The following is a 17940-nucleotide window of genomic DNA, read 5'->3' on the forward strand; positions in this document are numbered from 1 at the left end:
TTACACTTACACTGTGGCCTTTTCAGTTTGATTTCTCCTTGCATTGGGTTTTAATCAGCGTGGACCTTACCTCATGCTCCTGATGACGTGTGTTTGTAGTTTAATGTGTCAGCGCTCTCCTCCAGTCACACCAGGGCTGCTGCAGGCTTGTCCCACATCCAGGGAGCAGCTGCCACCGACTGTGAGATCACTCCCTCGTCTAAAACCTTGTAAAAAAAACATCCAGTGTGTAACAGGATGATTTAATCGTCCCTGGGTTGAAATCTCCCTTGTTTTGATTTAATCTCAACGACGCAACTTCTCACTGCAGACTGCAACCCAGCCAAGCTCCTGGTCAGATTTTGGAGGGAGCAGGGATGTGTGTGTGGGTGTGTGTGGGGGGGGGGACCCTGTCATGGCAGAGGCTGTGCAGTGATTCCGCTGTAGTGTCACTGATGCCTAAGCCTCAGCCTCAGCCGCTCCAGACATGGAAAAGTAATTGTAGATCAATCCGGGATTATTTCCGATGGCCTGTTCTTTTGAAAAAGCTGCTTCTGGGCAGCGCTTCACTCCCGTACTCCCCAGTGCCTCGAGAGCACACTCAAGTTCCCACAATGAGTAATGACAACTGGCCGGAGCGATGGCTAGCATCTAATAAAACACATGAGGTCAGCACGGGAGGACGTCTGCGAGTTTCCTGTGGGGGTGTTATGGAGTTCAGGGTGTGGTGGGAAAGAGGGACCCTCCCAAAGAGAGACTGATGCCCATGGATTTGAAGGGGATTTTTTTGGGGTGCGTGCAGGCGAATGGGCGTGTGTACTGGGTGTGTGTGTTTAGTCTGGAGAAGTGTGACCTTTGACCCTCAATCCCTCTCCACTCTCCACTCTGCTCCGTCCTTCAGAGGCCAGCAAGCTGGTGATGTCATACGTGGCAGCCGTGTGCGGCAAGGGCCAGGAGGTGAACAAGGTGAAGGAGCAGCTGCTGCAGTCCAACCCAGTGCTGGAGGGTGAGTGTGCGCCCAAAGTGTGTGTGTGTGTGTGTGTGTGTGTGTGTGTGTGTGTGTGTGTGTGCGTGCGTGCGTGCGTGCGTGCGTGCGTGCGTGCGTGCGTGCGTGCGTGCGTGCGTGTGTGTGTGTGTGTGTGTGCGTGTGTGCGCGTGTGCGTGTGCGTGCGTGCGTGTGCGCGTGTGTGTGTGCGTATGTGTGTTTTCCATCTTTTTCACCTTAAACATGTCTACATCTGATTATGAGTTGCTTTTAATCACTTTCCAATATTGCACAAGAAACCCAAAGCCCAATTTCTGTATGAAATGACCCTTGCATGTGCGTACAGTAGTTATTTCAGACCATTTTCCACCAGCGCTCCAAGTGTGCAGCCATGTGCAGATTGAGTTTGCAGAGCTCTGCCCTTTGTTTCCCCTCCGAAATCTGGCCCCATTAAAAAGTGCTCTCTTTCTTAATGGGGCTCCAGAGCGCGCTCCTCCCCACTGGCATGGCAACAGTGGCGTTTTTAATGTGGGGCCTTGGACAGGAAATGCCCATGAGCGATGAGCTGAGCCAGTGCCCAGTGCTGGAGCGGAGCAGAGCGCAGCGCTGTGCCCCACATCTGTAAGAGTTTAGCTGCTGGCTGTAATGACCCGTACGCCAGAGGCACTGCTCACTTCCTGTTCCCCCACTCCTCTGCAGCAGGCTCCCCGAGTATCACGCCGCTGGTGAATAGGCACCAGGAGTTCTTCTCCTGCAAGGCCATGCATTAGCACTGCTGTTTTAGCACATACGTATAGGACCAGTGGAGATGGAGATCACACAGCGCTACCTTAAACCGTTACTCAGAACCTAGAGAGTACCATTTACATGCATGTGTGTATTTGATCTCACCCCCTGCAAAAGAGAGATAAATAAATGAGTATGGGATGGACAGCCAGGTGGGTCATGGAAAAGCATCCTAGATAAAGCCACATTTGAGATTGACCAATAGCGTTTGAATTGAAGGTAATTTTAGACCTCAGTGTACTCCTACCCTTTCTGTCTGTGCCACACACATTGAAACATTTACCGCTTTAATGTTTAGACTCTGTGATGTGAACGCATCGGAAAGCTCCCTTTAATCCTCTGCCTTTGTAGAGTAATTTGTTGAAATCACCAGCGCAATCATCCCCAAAAAGCCATTACAGGAAAGGTGTGGCATATTTGGACAGCTTAGATGTGTTTGGAGCTCTTTTAGAATTGCCCCCTCCAAAAGGCTTAGATGTTGGCAATCAGGCTAAGCAGTGCGTGAGCGTGTTTGACAGCACAGGGATATGACGAGCAGCCCCAGACGGTAATCATTTTCCAGCACAGAGATGTCCACCCGTATGAGAAGAAGCAAGTCTGCCTGACACACACATCCTGACACGCTTTATCCCTTTGCAGCTTTCGGGAATGCCAAGACCGTCCGGAATGACAACTCCTCTCGATTTGTGAGTATTTCTCTGTCTCTTCCTGCCCGTGAGGTTTTATAGCCAGTCTGATCTTCACTCTGCCCACGGCCGGGCTGTATTTGCTTTAGATGATGTGCCTCTGAACCTTTGATCCAAGCGCCAACTCTGACAAAAGTGCAAACACAAGCTTCAGCTGGATCCACAGCTCACAGCTCTACAACACTGACAGAGACAGTTGAGGTAGGAGGATGGCGAGGCGGTGTCCAGGCCTCACTCCCCTTTTCAGTACAGTGTCATCTGGTTGTCATCCCCCGCATCTCTCCTTTGTCTTTTGTTGTGCGCCTTTGCCTTTATCGAGCCTCCATTGACCTGCATCTGGACACATTTGGCTGTGCTCGGCTGAGCCTGACACGACAGCAGAGCAATTACTGTTCCAGCACAGAGCCGGATTCAAATGAAACTCCAGGCAGCGTAAACTCTCTGGCAACCAGCTCCAGATGTCTACCCGGCCGCCCTGCCAAAGTCATCTTGCTTTGCGAGTCGCGCTCTCCCCCTCCCGAACGAGCTTCTGCTCCCGGAGAGGCTCTCGCGCGGCACGGCCTCGGCCTCAGCCTCAGCAGGGACGCCACCTGAGCCGCTTGGTGAGACGGACAGCTAAGTGCAGCGAGCAGTGACCGCTCCGAAGGCACATGTTTGCTCTTGTGCAGATGGAATCTCGGTAAATAGCAGCAGGGGATACGGCCATGTCCGAATGGCTGCCGAGCCGACCTTTGGTTCCCAAGCCCAATGCAAACTTCCCCTCTTGCCTCCTCTCCACTCAGTATAAACATACAGTGCATTAAAGGCCATGAGCTCAGCAAGGTCAGGTCAGCCAACAGCAGTGTCTCTCTCGCGCCTGCTCTGGTAAGCTAACGGTTCAGGTTAGCAACAATAGCATTTAATGTATTTCCCATATACAGTACTCTCCTCCTGGCTGTTGTGTGCAGTGAAAGGGATCCCTGATGTAAGGGAACACATGAGAGGATATGAAACAAGATGTCGGGTTTGTGGGCCAGTCTGTCTGGCTTTTCTCACGCTCATGGTGCTTTTTTTTGTTTTTTTCTTTTTGCACGAGAAGAACACTGAAGCCCATTGGCAGCCTCGGCTGTTTCAGATTCCTCCCTGATGTCATCACGTTGCTACAGGCTTCTTCAATTAGGCCAAAGACGTTATGTGCTCGGCCCTAGAGACTGAGACCACCGCACACACCCATCACGCACTGGGGCTCTAGATTGCCTCAAGATTGCCGTAGTCTGGCGATAATCTGTCATTCATAACCTCTCCCAGTTCGCTTCCAAAGCTAAGCCTGTTTTAGACTTGATATTGGTTGGGTTTTTTCGCCATGTGTGCATTTTCATTTTCAAAGGGACTTATTGTAAACTGCTTTCAATTCATACAATTTAGTCGTAAACCAGCACCACTGGGCAAGCATAAATGTTTTGATCAGTTACTTCCTTTTGCAGAAAAAAGTGTTGTTGAATTTGGCAGCAGTTATGCGTTTTGCAGGCCTTGCTTTTGATGAGCTGTTAGCCATAAATAACACACACGCACGCACACAGACACACAGACACATAAACACACACACACACGCACACGCACGCTCACACACTGAGGAATAAAATCAAACAGCTCTTGAGACACTAGCTCTACTGTTTCTGTCCCTCTCTTAAAGTGAGGGACAGTACGAGTAGGGTTTATTTTACCACTGTAGTCAAAAGATGAAGGGGGGAAAAAAGTCATTTCCTCCACAGTAGTCCATTACTCCATGGCAAATGTATGTGTGATTGGCAGCCAACGTTATGAATAGGCCTGGGCTCTGAGATGAAATGGGTTTGGAGTCGAACCAGCCCCCCACCCCCATACCCCCCCTCCCCCCTCACCCTCTCCAGTCGTTTGCTCTCATGTACGGTTCGTGTTTCATCCAGATTTGCAGCAGCCTCTGCCTCTGCCTCTGCCTCTGCCTCTGCCTCTGCCTCTGCCTCAGCCTCAGCCTCTGCCTCCTCAGGCTCGCTCCTGCCATTAAAAGCCACAACCAGAGCCACATTGAGCAACAAAGCAAGACTTTTCGCAGTATTACAGGCCTTGGTTCAATGTCATCACTGGGGTGGAACAGCCATTAAAGGCTTGACGTTTGCTCGCTTTATCTTATTTTGACTACACTCGCAGAAAGTAGCAATGTTAAAATAGGATTTCCCAAAGCAATGAATTGCAGTCTATTAAAAAGCCAGTGACCTCAGCGTGCGGATTTGCCCTGACTGTTTTCTGTTTTCTTTGCAGGGGAAATATATGGACATCGAGTTTGACTTCAAAGGGGACCCCATAGGTGGAGTCATCAGTAACTGTGAGTATCATGAGGCGGCTGGGTTGGGTTTCTGCGCTGGGCTCCTGCTGGGGGCCTCTCCCAACTGAGCAGTTTGCCTCCTGCAGACGGGGGGGCTCCTGTGGACACTGGCCCTCTCCAGCTGTGTGGTCACTGGGATGATTTTTGAGGAAAACTGCAGGCCAGCTGTGTTTAGCTGTAGATTGTAGAGTGCTGTGTCCATAGTCTCAAATACAGCAGGTCTTCACCCAGTGCTGTGTCCATAGTCTCAAATACAGCAGGTCTTCACCCACTCTCTGCTCCACATCCAGACTCTGTTATGTTCACAACAGTAAATGGCAGACAACGATAGAACGTTTATATATTGAACCGCAGCCCAATAGTGGCAGATGTTGTATCAGACTTTAGTTCTGTTTTTTGTGACCACAGTGACCACTAGCTCTGTGGCTTCATGTGTTTTGCCTCATGTCCTCATGTTTGTGGACATAACTCGTTCCCAGCGCCTTGGGTGTATATTTTCAAAACAAACACCATGCGCAACTGTGGCGTGTTATTGGTTGTATAGGTCACCATGTAGTCCACTCTGCTGCCACGGTCAGATAGATACTTTTTATTCCAAGCCCTGACGGCCACTCTGGAGCTCGCTAGCCGGCCGCTCTGTGGAGTGGGCAGTGAGGCCGGTCGATGGGGCCATTTGCCACCCCACACGTGAGGCCTGCCAGTCCGCTAAAGAGCTGCCCTGATCAATATGATGTGTTTGTGTTCTCTCTAATAGTGTCCAGTGACGCACTAGACTAGTGAGAATATCAGCTGGAGCCCACTATCTCTCTCCCTATCACCCTATGGCTCTCCATGTTTTGATATCGCTCTCCGTCCCTCAGCACTCTACCCCTCCCACACGCTCGGTGTTATGTTGTCTGCGTTAACATATCAACTGAAGGTCACAGGATGGGGGACAAACAGGGTATCAGTCAGGGACTTATTGTATGGGAATACTGTCGGGCTTGGTCAAAGGCTTGATTGTACATGGGATAATAGATTGAGCCTGAGGTTCATTTGGAACACTTAAAGCACACACAGTGCAGCCCTTACAATGATGGACACTGTGGACGCGCCTGAACAATAGGGCACCATGTCCAGCACAGTTAACACTCCGGCATCCTGTCATGATGAGCTCCAGCGCGGCTCTGCTGGAGGACTGCAGCGGGCCCCGGGGCCGTCCTCACACGTCAGCACCCACGCCAGAGCCCTCCGTTGTCTCCGCCGCGCCTCGGGGCAGATCAGCTGACTTCTACAGCCCTGGGAGAATGGGCTCTGCATGATGGATTAGAGGCTTTTATATGCACTGCTGTGTTCCTTTATGTCATGGGATTCAACAAGCACCCGTCTCCCCAGCACTGTGGGGAGGGCGACCCTAATGCGCTTTTAGTGAACGTGGCAAAGATGGCGCAAAGCTGGAGAAGTCATGATGACGAGTCAATTGGGTGAGTGATGGCTGAAAAGGGCAGACCATGACTGAGCATGTGCCCCAGCCGAGGGTGGTTGTGTGGTTTCAGGGGTTAAGTGGTTTGGATTGCATTTGTAAGACCCCATGGTACAAGCAAACATACCAGGCTAATCTCTTGTCAGACCGGACTCAGAAGGCCATCTCCGATTCCTCAGACACAAACCTGGAATGTTTACTCTCCCGAAGAGTAATAAACAGTCGGCCTTTTTTGTTGGAAATCTCAATATCCTGGTCTGTCGTCTTCGGCGTAAGCGCCCCTACATATCACACATATTTGTATGAGGTCCTAGCTGTGGAGAAAGCTGAGGAGTAATGAAATGGCAATAACAGCGCGTGTGTCCTTCAGTGGACAAAAGGTGAAGGGTCAGTGGCCATTCCCCTCAGGGAAGGATCTGAGCACAGTAGAGCTCGGCCTCGTTTAAAATCAGTCACAGAGTCCGTACAGTCAAACAGAGTTCAGACACTTCCAGAGAACTAGCAGGAGCGAGACAGGAGATATGGCAGTGAGAGAGTGAGAAAGTGAGAGTGTGTGTGAGAGAGAGAGAGATAGGAGTTTGATTAGGACTTGGTTGCGGTGCTCCACAGGAGAGCTTTTCAGTAGGCCGTGAAGTATTGATGAGGTCTTTGTGGCGAGCCGTTCAGCCGTTACTGTAACTAGAGAAAGGAGTGTGATGGCACTGGTGGGTGGCGCACAACTCATAACCTCCTACCTGCTAAAGATTGAGCTGCTCATTGCCCACATGATGAACAAATCTAACCTATTTAGCAGGCTTTCCAAGCACATCTTTTTAAAAGAAGTGTGTTACAGTTTAGGGTGCAAAGTGGAGGCGGTTGAAGCACCACTTTACACTTCTTGGCTACTTGTTATGTGCCTAAAATCAAACAGTTTAGTTTCTCTGGAGGAGTGTCAGTCATCCTCTTGGCTGTTCTTTGTAATGTTCTGGTAGCAGTGCCAAGCTAATATAGATTTCTGTTGAACATTTCTACCTATAAAGCTTGCCGGTCTTCCTCTGGGTTGTTATTGACTCTACCCTGGGACTGTACAGTCTCTGGTCTCCTAGCGTTTGATCTCTTCATATGGATTTCTGCTGTGAGACATCCTGTCCCAGCACGGCTCAAACACAATGAACAATGAGCGAGCCTTGGTCATGCCATCTCCTTGGAGACAAATATTTAGTTGTAATGTGAAATACATTCCTGTTTTAAGAGGGAAGGAGGGAAGGTGGACTTGACCTCTGATACGGTGTCCATATTACGGAGCAGGCCTTGGAAACGTGCCATCATTGTCAAAGGATTAGATGACACTCTGTTTACTTTTATAATGTGCTGTTTACAACAAGCATAAAGAATAAAAGTGGAAAGTTATGGCTGAGGTTCATATTGAGGTAGGCTACTGTATACTAGCTTTTAACCTTCATTTTTCAACTCTTTTTCCCCCCCTAGATCTTCTGGAGAAGTCTCGCGTTGTGAAGCAGCCCCGGGGAGAACGCAATTTCCATGTTTTCTACCAACTCCTGTCTGGAGCATCTGAAGACACGCTCAGTAAGGGCCTACTTCACCCTCATCAGTGGTCCTCATGTCCCCCACTCAAGATGTTCTGACTCGTGTCATAGCTCTATTTTTGAAGTGTCTTTGTTGGCATGGTTACATGCTGTCTGACTTTTACCAAGCTCCCTGTTAGACTGTAGAAATCTGTAATTTATTTCTCTTAGTTCTGTCAATCAGACATAGAGCTCACAAGCCAAGTCTATGAGCCTTTCTTCCTTGAAACCAAAAAATAGCTAATTGATATGGTTCCGGTAATGTTATCTGCTCTTTTAGTAAGTTAATGATATATGTCTGTGTAGTAAATCCCTGTGTTAGTTTCAAAGGTCTCTGTTTGATGTCGTGCTGAGCACCTGTGCCCATGGTGGAATGTGGGCGCAGAGCTTCTGTGCTGGCCGAGACCACTGGCCACTGTGGCACTGGTGCCAGATCTTTGATCTTTAACGCCTCAGTTGAGCTCCACTGGTCTGGAGCCATTGTTTGACACACTCTGTGAAGGAGAACAATGTAGTCATCTTTCATGTCAGTCCTCAAAGGGTGGGAATAGGCTCCAACCACAGTGATTTGTAACCCTATCTGACAATTCAGTGCAGCAAAAGGCACTTTAAACTCCGACTGAGATGGAGTCATGTTCACATCGTTATCGCACATTCCTTTGGATCAGAGTTTACCTCGTCACACAGACATGGCTTCCATGGTGAACTGATGCTTTTATGTGATCCTGTTTTATGTTTGTCCCCACAGAAAAGCTTAAACTGGACAGAGACTTCAGCAAATATAACTACTTGAGTCTGGACTCAGCAACCGTTAATGGACTGGATGACGCTGCAAACTTCCGCACAGTCAGAGTAAGACATGCCTCGTCATAAACTGTTCTTGGTTATGTCAAGCCCGTGGGATGACGTGAGCTCTCTATTTGAGCTCTTTGTTTTCTAAAGCAATAAACTGTTGGGTGGTTATTCATTTCCTTTGAGATAGTTTCTTTCACTTTCTTTTATTCAGTAAGTTTCACTCACCCTCTCGTTTCTCCCCTCTTCCCACTCTCTCTATATCTCTCTTGACCTTCCTCCCACTCCCCTGCTACCTATGCAAGGTTGTTTGCAGGTCGGCATGATTGCGTCAGAGCTTTCATTCCCCCGCTCCTCATGAATCTGTTATTTCCTGCTTATCTGCCAGCAAACTCATCAACTTAAGAGGCCTGCATCATTACAGTAGTGTTATCCATTGTTTGTGTCATAACAATATGTGCTTGAACAGCAACTGCTGTTCGGGTGTCATTTTATGGCGGGCTGAAATGCAAAATGGCTCTTATCTCGCCGCTCTCGGCTCTCATTTCATGGCTTCTCATAGTGTAGTTACTGTAGCTATCTAATGAGGCATTAGTTTGTTCCCTCAGGGATGTAAACATGCGGTTGTGTATCCTTTGCTCAGTCAGCTTTGTTTCTGTTGAGGTTGTAACTACAGTACTTGTTCTGTACTCCAAGGTCACGGCTTCCCTGAATTTAACATATCCAAATGTCCACAGAACAAAATATTCACAGTCACCGATACGTCTCTGTTCCTTGTTAATCTAATGAGAACATATTTTAGTGCAATCCTGGGAATAATGTGTCTGTCAACTGTATGAAAGCATATTGAGGACTTGAGAAAGTCTGTTCTGTTTCTGCACTCTGTAGTGGTTTTGTAAGCTGCCATAAGAACTCTGTGGCCACCACAGTCCCCATCCATCTGCTGTAAAGACCTGTAGATGGCAAATGCTGTAAATGAGATTTTTGTCCATCCAGTCAGTGTGTTCCAGGGTCGACCTCATTAGCTAGCTTTTGGAATTGACGTTCTGTTTTGTTTAGAGTGGCTAGTCGGTAGACCATGCCTTTGCCCTCTGTGAAGGCCTCATGTAGACCATCAGGCTCTGTTTGCTTTTCCTGCCCTCATATATTTCTCCAGCAGCCTTGAGTGCCAGAGTTGGTGCCCTGCAGTCTCTGCCTGGCGGTGGAACGGTGATTGCATTTGTCGGGCCTCCTCGTAGCTCTCTCACCAGAGGGCTGGCTGTGTATTTAGGCTTGAACTCCGCTCACCAGAGATATGGCCCAGCTCAAGGGGGCTCATTCCTCCTCACCCAGAGACTGCAGGACTCATTGTCAGTCATCACAGGCCTGTTGAATGATGTTTTTTTTGTGTGTGTGTGTGTGTGTGTGTGTGTGTGTGTCCGTCTCCGTCCTGCCTCCAGAATGCCATGCAGATCGTGGGCTTCATGGAGGATGAGGTGCTGTCGGTGCTTGAACTAGTGGCTGCTGTGCTGAAGCTGGGCAACATCGAGTTCAAGCCCGAGTCACGAGTCAACGGCTTTGACGAGAGCAGAGTCAAAGACAAGAATGGTAAAAGGCCCAAGGCCCTATATATGCCTCTGGTTATATGGCCGTCTGACAGCCCTTTTGTTTTCATTGTGTGCGTAAATCTTTATCTAGAATATTGTATATCCATGTAAGTGTTATGCCTGACCTCTGAAATGAACATCCTCATAACATTTTACCAGAGACCAACATGTCAGACTGACTTGGTCACCCTTGTAGTTTTACAAAACACCATATAACTTCATGTTGTATGAATGGCTTATGTTTCACCTAGTTGACCTCTACTGCCACCTATTGGTGCAGTGTTTTCTCCAGACATCACAGATGTCAGAGCCAGACAATATAATTGGAGGCTTACTGTAATTGTAGACAGCCTCGTACATCACTGTTGACAAAATGGACCTTAAAAAAACATGGGTCTTGCATATTCACTCAACAATGACCCAACATTTATAAGGTTGCAAAGGGGCAAAGCCAAGTTCAAAATAAATATATGAATTATATGTGACTTATTACATGTGCCATATGATATTTTTGCAGTCATATGAACTGAGTCAGGCACCAGACTAGAAATCATGGTTTAGCACTATAAAACTTTATGCTCTTGTGACAGCTCTTTATAATGATAAAAGCAAGCCCTGATGGTGTGGGAAAGACAACTGAATCATCTGCATCCAGATTAAAGGCAGCATCAGCATTATATCAGGCGTTAAATGGGCTTTTTGAAGGCTATAGTGTTAGCATCTCTCTCATTTGTTTGTTAGCTTTGTAATCTGCCCAGATCTTTGTGTCGTTGTTACCATGCATTCAAATCTGATGCGTCATTTTTATATTGCTCACTGTAGGCCTAAGTATATTTGCCCACCAGACAACAATCAGAATATAATTGATGGGTGCTGTGCTTTGCCAAGTGCTCTTTAACTCTGCATGTGTCCCAACCTCCACCCTCTGCTCCACCCAGACCTGAAGGAGATGTGCGAGCTGCTGGGGATTGAGCAGGCGGTGCTGGAGAGGGCCTTCAGCTACCGCACGGTGGAGGCCAAGTTGGAGAAGGTGTCCACTACCCTCAATGTTGCTCAGGTAAAGGGCTCTTCTTATGATTTTATGAGGGTTTATCATTTGCTAAACAAGTTCAATCTCTATTGATACCGTATATGTATATAAAGATTAAACATACATCGTATATTATCTATATAATCATAAAATAATTTGGGATATTTCATTAATCTCCTGTGTCCTTGAGTGTTCAAGCCTTTGTTTGTGTGTAGACTGTATAGTAGTCTGTCTGGTTCAGGTGCATGAGTCAAAGATTTTGGGATAGTGTCTCCCTCCCCCAAATCAAGTGACCTCTTTTCTACGCCTCCTCAACATGAAAACCTATCAATTATAAATGCTGCTCTCTCTCCTGGAATTGAGAAAGTGGGTCAAATTCAGGACGTCTGTGATGCCAAAAGCTGTGGACCTCAAATGACACCGATGTGGCTGTTGGGAGTTGCCCCGCTCCAGAAACAGATTATGGGTAAAATAAAGGGCAAAATAGAGGGAAATAGGATGAGATTGGTTTCCCTCAGAGATGCCGTTTTGAGCTGTACTTAGGCACAGATTGGGTTTCACAAGGAGCCATTGTGAGGAGCCAGGGCGTCACTAGGGCCAGATCCTCCCGTCACAAACATCCGGCCTGATAAAACAAACACAGTGAAGAAGAGGAGGGTGGAGGAAGAGCAGGGGGAGCATAAATCTTCCACACATCGGAGGCCTAAAAACGTTGCATGTGCCATTGCATGTTCTTCATCATTTATTGGGATCGGTCTGCATTTCCCGATGCGTTGTGGTGTGGTGTGGTGGTTGCTGTGATGTTATCACGCTGGCGTAGAGATGCCCTTGCTATAGCTCAAAGTCACCCAGAGTTCAGGCTCTTCTACTGACTACTTGCGACTGCCAAGATGTTGTGATGGATGACAGGCTCCCCTCGCGGCTGGCTCCGTGCCAGATGATGAGCTTGTTTAGACTGTTTGGGTCCTATTTCACTCAGGGTCCCGCCCTCACACACAGGGCCCTTCCTCCATAGTAGTCTCTACCGAGAGGGAAAACATATGGCTGCAAAAATGGCAGGAATGACCGTTTGTACATTCCATGTCCAGTGATGATTTCGTTGTTGTTAATGACCAGGGCCTAGGTCTGTTTAAGCCCACCCTTGTGTCGTGGTGTGCTCGGGCTGTGGCTCTCAGGCCTCTAACTGCCCGGGCTATTCAGCATGGACAGAGAGAGTGGAGGCTAAGAGGCTGTGTTCATGTTTGACAGGCTTACTACGCCCGAGATGCCCTCGCCAAAAACCTCTACAGCCGACTCTTCAGCTGGCTGGTGAACCGCATCAACGAAAGCATCAAGGTACTGCATGTCCTGCCCGACCTCCTCACATTCAGTTCAGTCCCCATTAAAATGGCTGCAGGCCTCTCTGCCTGCTGTGCACATGAAGTATGCTTACCCACATTCAATTTCTCTTCTCTTCCAGGCACAAACTAAAGCACGCAAGAAAGTAATGGGTGTCCTGGATATCTATGGCTTTGAGATATTTGAGGTAAGGTTCCTTTGCCCTGCCATGAATTGCCCTCAGTTCAGTTTTTTCTCTGCTCTGAAACACTCCCCCCTGTGTGTGCAGGTGTGTTATTTAATTATATTATACAAGGAAGCAGGCTTTTCCCCTACAAATGAATCCCTAATCCTCCCTCAGTGTTAATGAAATATGAGTGGAAATATAATGGCTTCCTTGTAGCTGGCAAGTTCCCAAGTAGAGTCAAAGGTTGAATGTTTGATTTGTAGTTCCTGACATAGGAAGAGTACATGTTTGGATCAGATGTTGAGTGTAATATTGGAGTCATAGAGTAGTCCAGACTTGTTTCTGTCCACAAACCAAGAGGAACTGGTAAGGCTTGAGTCAGAGTGAGTTTGTATGTGGGTGATTTGTGTTTGTAAAACATAGAAAACTGCCAGAGGCTTGTTCTGCTGATTTGCGCTCTGACTTTTCTCATGCCATAAATTAGTGAGAAACATGAAGACGAGCCGCTTCAACAGAGATGCAGATTTACACTTGAGTCAGTCGGGACTTGTCTGCTTTGGACATATTCAGTGCTCTCTATTAGTTATATAGCGGGTCGTCAACTGCCCGTTGTAAAATACGGCTGCAGAAAAGCCGTCCGTGCTGGATGTGCTGAAGAGTAAACCTTGTGGCGCTCCACATTTCCAGTGGAGCCCAGACCGTATTCAGGGATCCCAGGTCCATTATGACCGGCTCCGCTGTGTCTCCTGACAGCAGCCTCGGCGTCTGAGTGCTCTAGCAGTCCAGGCATTGGACCGATGTTCTGAAGCCCAGTTATAGTCAGCAGAGCAGGGCACAAGATTTATGTGCTTATGGGTCAGTTATTAAACAGTGGCTGAAGCCAGTATGTTACCACTCAAACACCCAGTTGTCACTTTTTCAAATCAAAGTTGGTGCATGTTTGCAATATGTGCATGTAACACTATAATCAACAGCAAGTAATGGGACACTACGTGGAGTTTAACATGCTTTTTTGCCATGCGTTTTGGTTTCATGGTCTCAGATCTGGCGTGAGTGAGAGGTAAGTGTGGAACAGCGAGTAGAACAGAAGCCGTAGCCTTTCACCAGTGCAGTGTTGAAGTGCTCTATTTTAGACATGCTTGTGTGCTCCTGTCTCATGTTCTTCCTCTCTCCTGAATGTTGTTGTTCTGTCATTGTTGTGTCTGTGTCAACAGGACGGAGTAAGTACACCTGCCCGGACTGTGATGTGGCAGTGTGCATGTTGCGATTCTAGACCTTAATCTTAGTCCTAATTCAGCTCTCTTTTTTTTTTCAATCTCAACAATTCCGTAAACCACCAACTGTGCAGCACGACCTGCCTACCACAACGCTACCGCCCACTGCTGACCGCCCCCTCCAAGGGCAGCGTTGCAGTGTCTGGCTTTGGATAGCGTTGTGGTTCCAAAGGCAGGCCCTTAGCCTTGCTGAAATGTTAGCCTGAAAAGCATGAGGCTCTCTGGCCAGTGAGGGACAGCGGGCAGCCAGTGAGCCTCACTGACTGGACACAAGGTTGGACCTGCTTTAAGGTTGATCTGTGTCCCTCTTTTCCTCACTGGCCGCCAGACGGCACAGCTGCTAATACCAGGCTGGCTTCTTAGGTTATAGCTCCAGTGGAGCACTGCCCAAACCAAGCAGGCTACTATATTTCAGCAATGGCATGTGCTGCCCATTGGAAGTTATTCTTTAAAAAAAAAAGCGTTTGCAGTGGCTTACTTCTAAAGGACACAAAGACGCTGGGTTTCCTCTATAAAGAAGAGAAGGAGGCAGCATTTAAGACTGCAGTATTAAAAAATAAGATGTCTGCTTTGGATTATGCATCCTTCTCCTTCTGTCTAGGGAGGCACAGCATGTGTCTTTGATTCTGCTCCATCAGTAGACCCGCAATCCTAACCTCTGTATCATAAGCCAATGAGTGTTGCCTAACCTAACCAACTCAGCAAACATTCTGACCGTGCTGCGTGAACATACGATGACTGTACTTAACGACACCTAGGAAAAGGTTAATGGACCGTTTTAGGGGCATATCTTTTCAGTGACTTCACATTAAAGGAAGCGTGTATGGACTGAACCTAGATACAGGTAGATAAGGTTTTATAGCCAAGCTGGCTGTCATCTACTAGAGTATGTTCTTTGTTTGTATAGTGATGCCAGAAAGGTTTTTATCCCAATATGTGTTTTGTAGTCAGTGACTCTAGCCCAGTTTCCCGTTCACAGTCGAAAGAAAAGAAAAAATGTAATTCTTTCCACAGTTGAGAGCAAAAAGTGTCAGAACCTCTCTCTGTTTATGTGAGTGTGACATAACCATGCATAATTCACAGACGTGAATAAAAGGCTGTTGTTGAACCAGCACAAAGGGAGCCTGAGTGTGGATAGACTGAAACAGTGACTAGCCAAAAAGGGAAGAGAGAGAGGGAAGATGACCGGGGATGATTCATGTCTCCTCGCGGGGGGCCATGCAGGCCGAGACAGGGGGGCAGAGGACGAGTCGTTCCAAGAGTGACCCACACGCCGTGCCCAGCTAATGGTTTGCAGTGCCATGGAGTGTCTTGCAGTGCAGTGGTCTGATGCGTGTCCCAGCAGGATGTTGAGTGTTAACCACATGTGTCCTGGTCCATTTCTCCCCTGCAGGACAACAGCTTTGAGCAGTTCATCATCAACTACTGCAACGAGAAGCTGCAGCAGATCTTCATCGAGCTGACGCTCCGCGAGGAGCAGGAGGAGTATGTGCGCGAGGTGAGAGCACCACGACTCCCCCTGCAGGGGGATGAGGCACATTGCATCTGTTGCCTATTCTAATGTGGCCCATATTTTGTGATTAGACCCCTCCCTCTCCATCATAATCATCATCATCATCATCATCATCATAATCACTATTAAACCAGATGTCCCTCTCTTAAATGGCGGACATGGCCACTTCATTATGATAAAGGCGCGTTGTGTTGTGTTGTGTTGTGTTACATGTGTCCTCTCTGCTGTTTGTCCTCCTCCACACACCCCGTCCCTGCCCACATCTCTCCCACCCACCCCATCCATCTGTTCTGACATTTTTCTACCATTCTTTCACTCTCGCTCCTTCTCTCTCTCTCTCTCTCTCTCTCTCTCTCTCTCTCTCTCTCTCTCTCTCTCTCTCTCTCTCTCTCTCTCTCTCTCCCTCTTCCCTCGCTGTGTGGGTTTGGGGACGGAAGTGATCCCTCACTCCAGCGAGGGTAAACACTGGCGTCCCGAGGGGCTCAGGAGCCCTGTTTGCTTTCAGAGTGCGGAGTATGTGCCCTCTCGCCCCCTTGACCCCCCCACCAGTGATATTCCACTCCCTGGCCCCCGTCCAGCAGAGTGCATGGGAAAATACCACGGCTCTGGAGACTAGGGCTGCAGCAGGAGGGGAGGCTTGGGGGGGGGAGTGGACTCGTCCACAGCGCTGATCCCACATCAGCCGGCCCACCCACTCCACTCCATCCCACCTTCTCCATCCCGCCGGCCCCGTCACCAGATCGGCCGGCAGCACTTTCCCAGAGCACTTCCGCAGCGCTCAGACGCCACCTCTGATTGGAGGCCCACTTGCTGCTCACGCCTCCATCGCTCAACCCAGCGCTGCTCTCATCAGATGGTGCCTTAGGCGCTGGTGTGGGATCAAGTAACCTGACCGTGTCACTGTTCCCGACAGCTCAGGAGGCAGCGTGACACACCCTTCAGAATGAGGTGTTGAGGAATAAATGAGCTAGCAGAACAGCAACATCTGATCTGACTAAATCAGGACAGACGAGAACAAATCTAAAACTGACAGACAAGAGCAACATGACTATGAGTCATTTCAGATTGTTTGCCCATCTGTGAGATCATGGTACAAAGTTTCAAAGTTTGTTTGCCCCCACCGCAATTATGAATTGTCCTTGCTGCTGTCTTGAACGCAGTGTTTTATTTGTTATTCTCCAAGGAAGAAACCAAGCAAAGAATTAGGAATTGTTGCTATCCATCAGATAAAGTGAATCTTCTTTTGCGGCTGACATAATGTCGTTGTACTGGTCTCAGAACAGTACCCCCTCAGAATGACTACTGAAAAGCCAGAGAGGAGAACAGGACACATCTGACCCCGTGTGTTGTGTGTTACAGGGCATCGAGTGGACCACCATTGAATACTTCAACAATGCCATCATTTGTGACCTCATCGAGAATGTGAGTGTAATCAGCATTTTCTGGGAAGTAGAAAAATAGATGTAATGGCCTGCTTTAAATATGCATTTTATTGCTAGCAGAGTTTATTATGACTGTGGTGAGGATTTTGATCGTCTTTTTCCCATTAAGTTATTTAGCCTTGTCTTCAAGTGAATTTGAAGCACGTACAGTTCCAGTCTGGGCTTGATGTGTGGAGCTGATTCATCTGTTTTCATGTGCATCTTTTGTTCCCCTTTCTCTTCCCCTGTCGCCATTTCTGTGGTCTCCTCCAGAACCAGAACGGGATCCTGGCCATGTTGGACGAGGAGTGTCTGCGCCCCGGCACCGTGACCGACGACACCTTCCTGGACAAACTCAACACCATCTGCGCGGAGCACCAGCACTTTGAGAGCCGCCAGAGCAAGAACTCCAAGTTCCTGACGGACCACAGCCTGCCACACACCTGCTTCCGCATCCAGCACTACGCTGGCAAGGTGAATAGCTCTTAGCAGCTCGTTTGACATGAACGCTCAGGGATTCAGTGGTCCATTCAGTATATTCTCCATTCATATTTGTAAAGTAAGAATTACAAGAGTTCATTTATTGACCTATTACATCAGTCCCTCTCGGTTCAGAGGATGGGTTACTAATCTAATGAATCATTCCACTATTGTTGATGAGTTGAAGATGCTTCAGAGATGGCTAACGAGTGCCTTTGTATGCAGGTGCTGTACCGTGTGGAGGGCTTTGTGGACAAGAATAATGACCTGCTCTACAGAGACCTCTCCCAGGCCATGTACAAGGCCAACCACAGCCTGATGAAGCTCCTCTTCCCCGAGGGCAACCCAGCCAAGGTCAACCTGAAGAGACCACCCACCGCTGGCTTCCAGTTCAAAGCCTCAGTGGGAACCCTCATGAGGAACCTCCAGACCAAGAACCCCAACTACATTAGGTGAGTTTGCAGACTACAGGATTTGTTTACCCTCCTGAAGTATGATCAGTCAGTGGAGATTAATGAAGGGTGATGAGAGCCCTT

The 17940-nt window shown here is 48.2% G+C and overlaps 1 protein-coding gene across 4 annotated transcripts in view; it reads left to right on the forward strand.

Annotated features, from left to right (window-relative positions):
- myo1b (myosin IB) overlaps positions 1–17940 on the forward strand; it is a 57388-nt gene that overhangs the window by 29986 nt on the left and 9462 nt on the right. For all 4 annotated transcript variants that reach the window (XM_062533803.1, XM_062533805.1, XM_062533807.1 and 1 more), the window contains exons 5-17: positions 881–985; positions 2390–2436; positions 4714–4777; positions 7707–7805; positions 8553–8656; positions 10036–10183; positions 11121–11239; positions 12461–12547; positions 12672–12737; positions 15384–15488; positions 16863–16925; positions 17198–17398; positions 17630–17856. In XM_062533803.1, the coding sequence (XP_062389787.1) occupies positions 881–985; positions 2390–2436; positions 4714–4777; positions 7707–7805; positions 8553–8656; positions 10036–10183; positions 11121–11239; positions 12461–12547; positions 12672–12737; positions 15384–15488; positions 16863–16925; positions 17198–17398; positions 17630–17856 (1435 nt within the window). The remainder of the gene's footprint in view (positions 1–880; positions 986–2389; positions 2437–4713; positions 4778–7706; positions 7806–8552; positions 8657–10035; positions 10184–11120; positions 11240–12460; positions 12548–12671; positions 12738–15383; positions 15489–16862; positions 16926–17197; positions 17399–17629; positions 17857–17940) is intronic.

This window comes from Sardina pilchardus, chromosome 4 (assembly GCF_963854185.1).
Source record: "Sardina pilchardus chromosome 4, fSarPil1.1, whole genome shotgun sequence".
NCBI lineage: Eukaryota > Metazoa > Chordata > Actinopteri > Clupeiformes > Clupeidae > Sardina > Sardina pilchardus.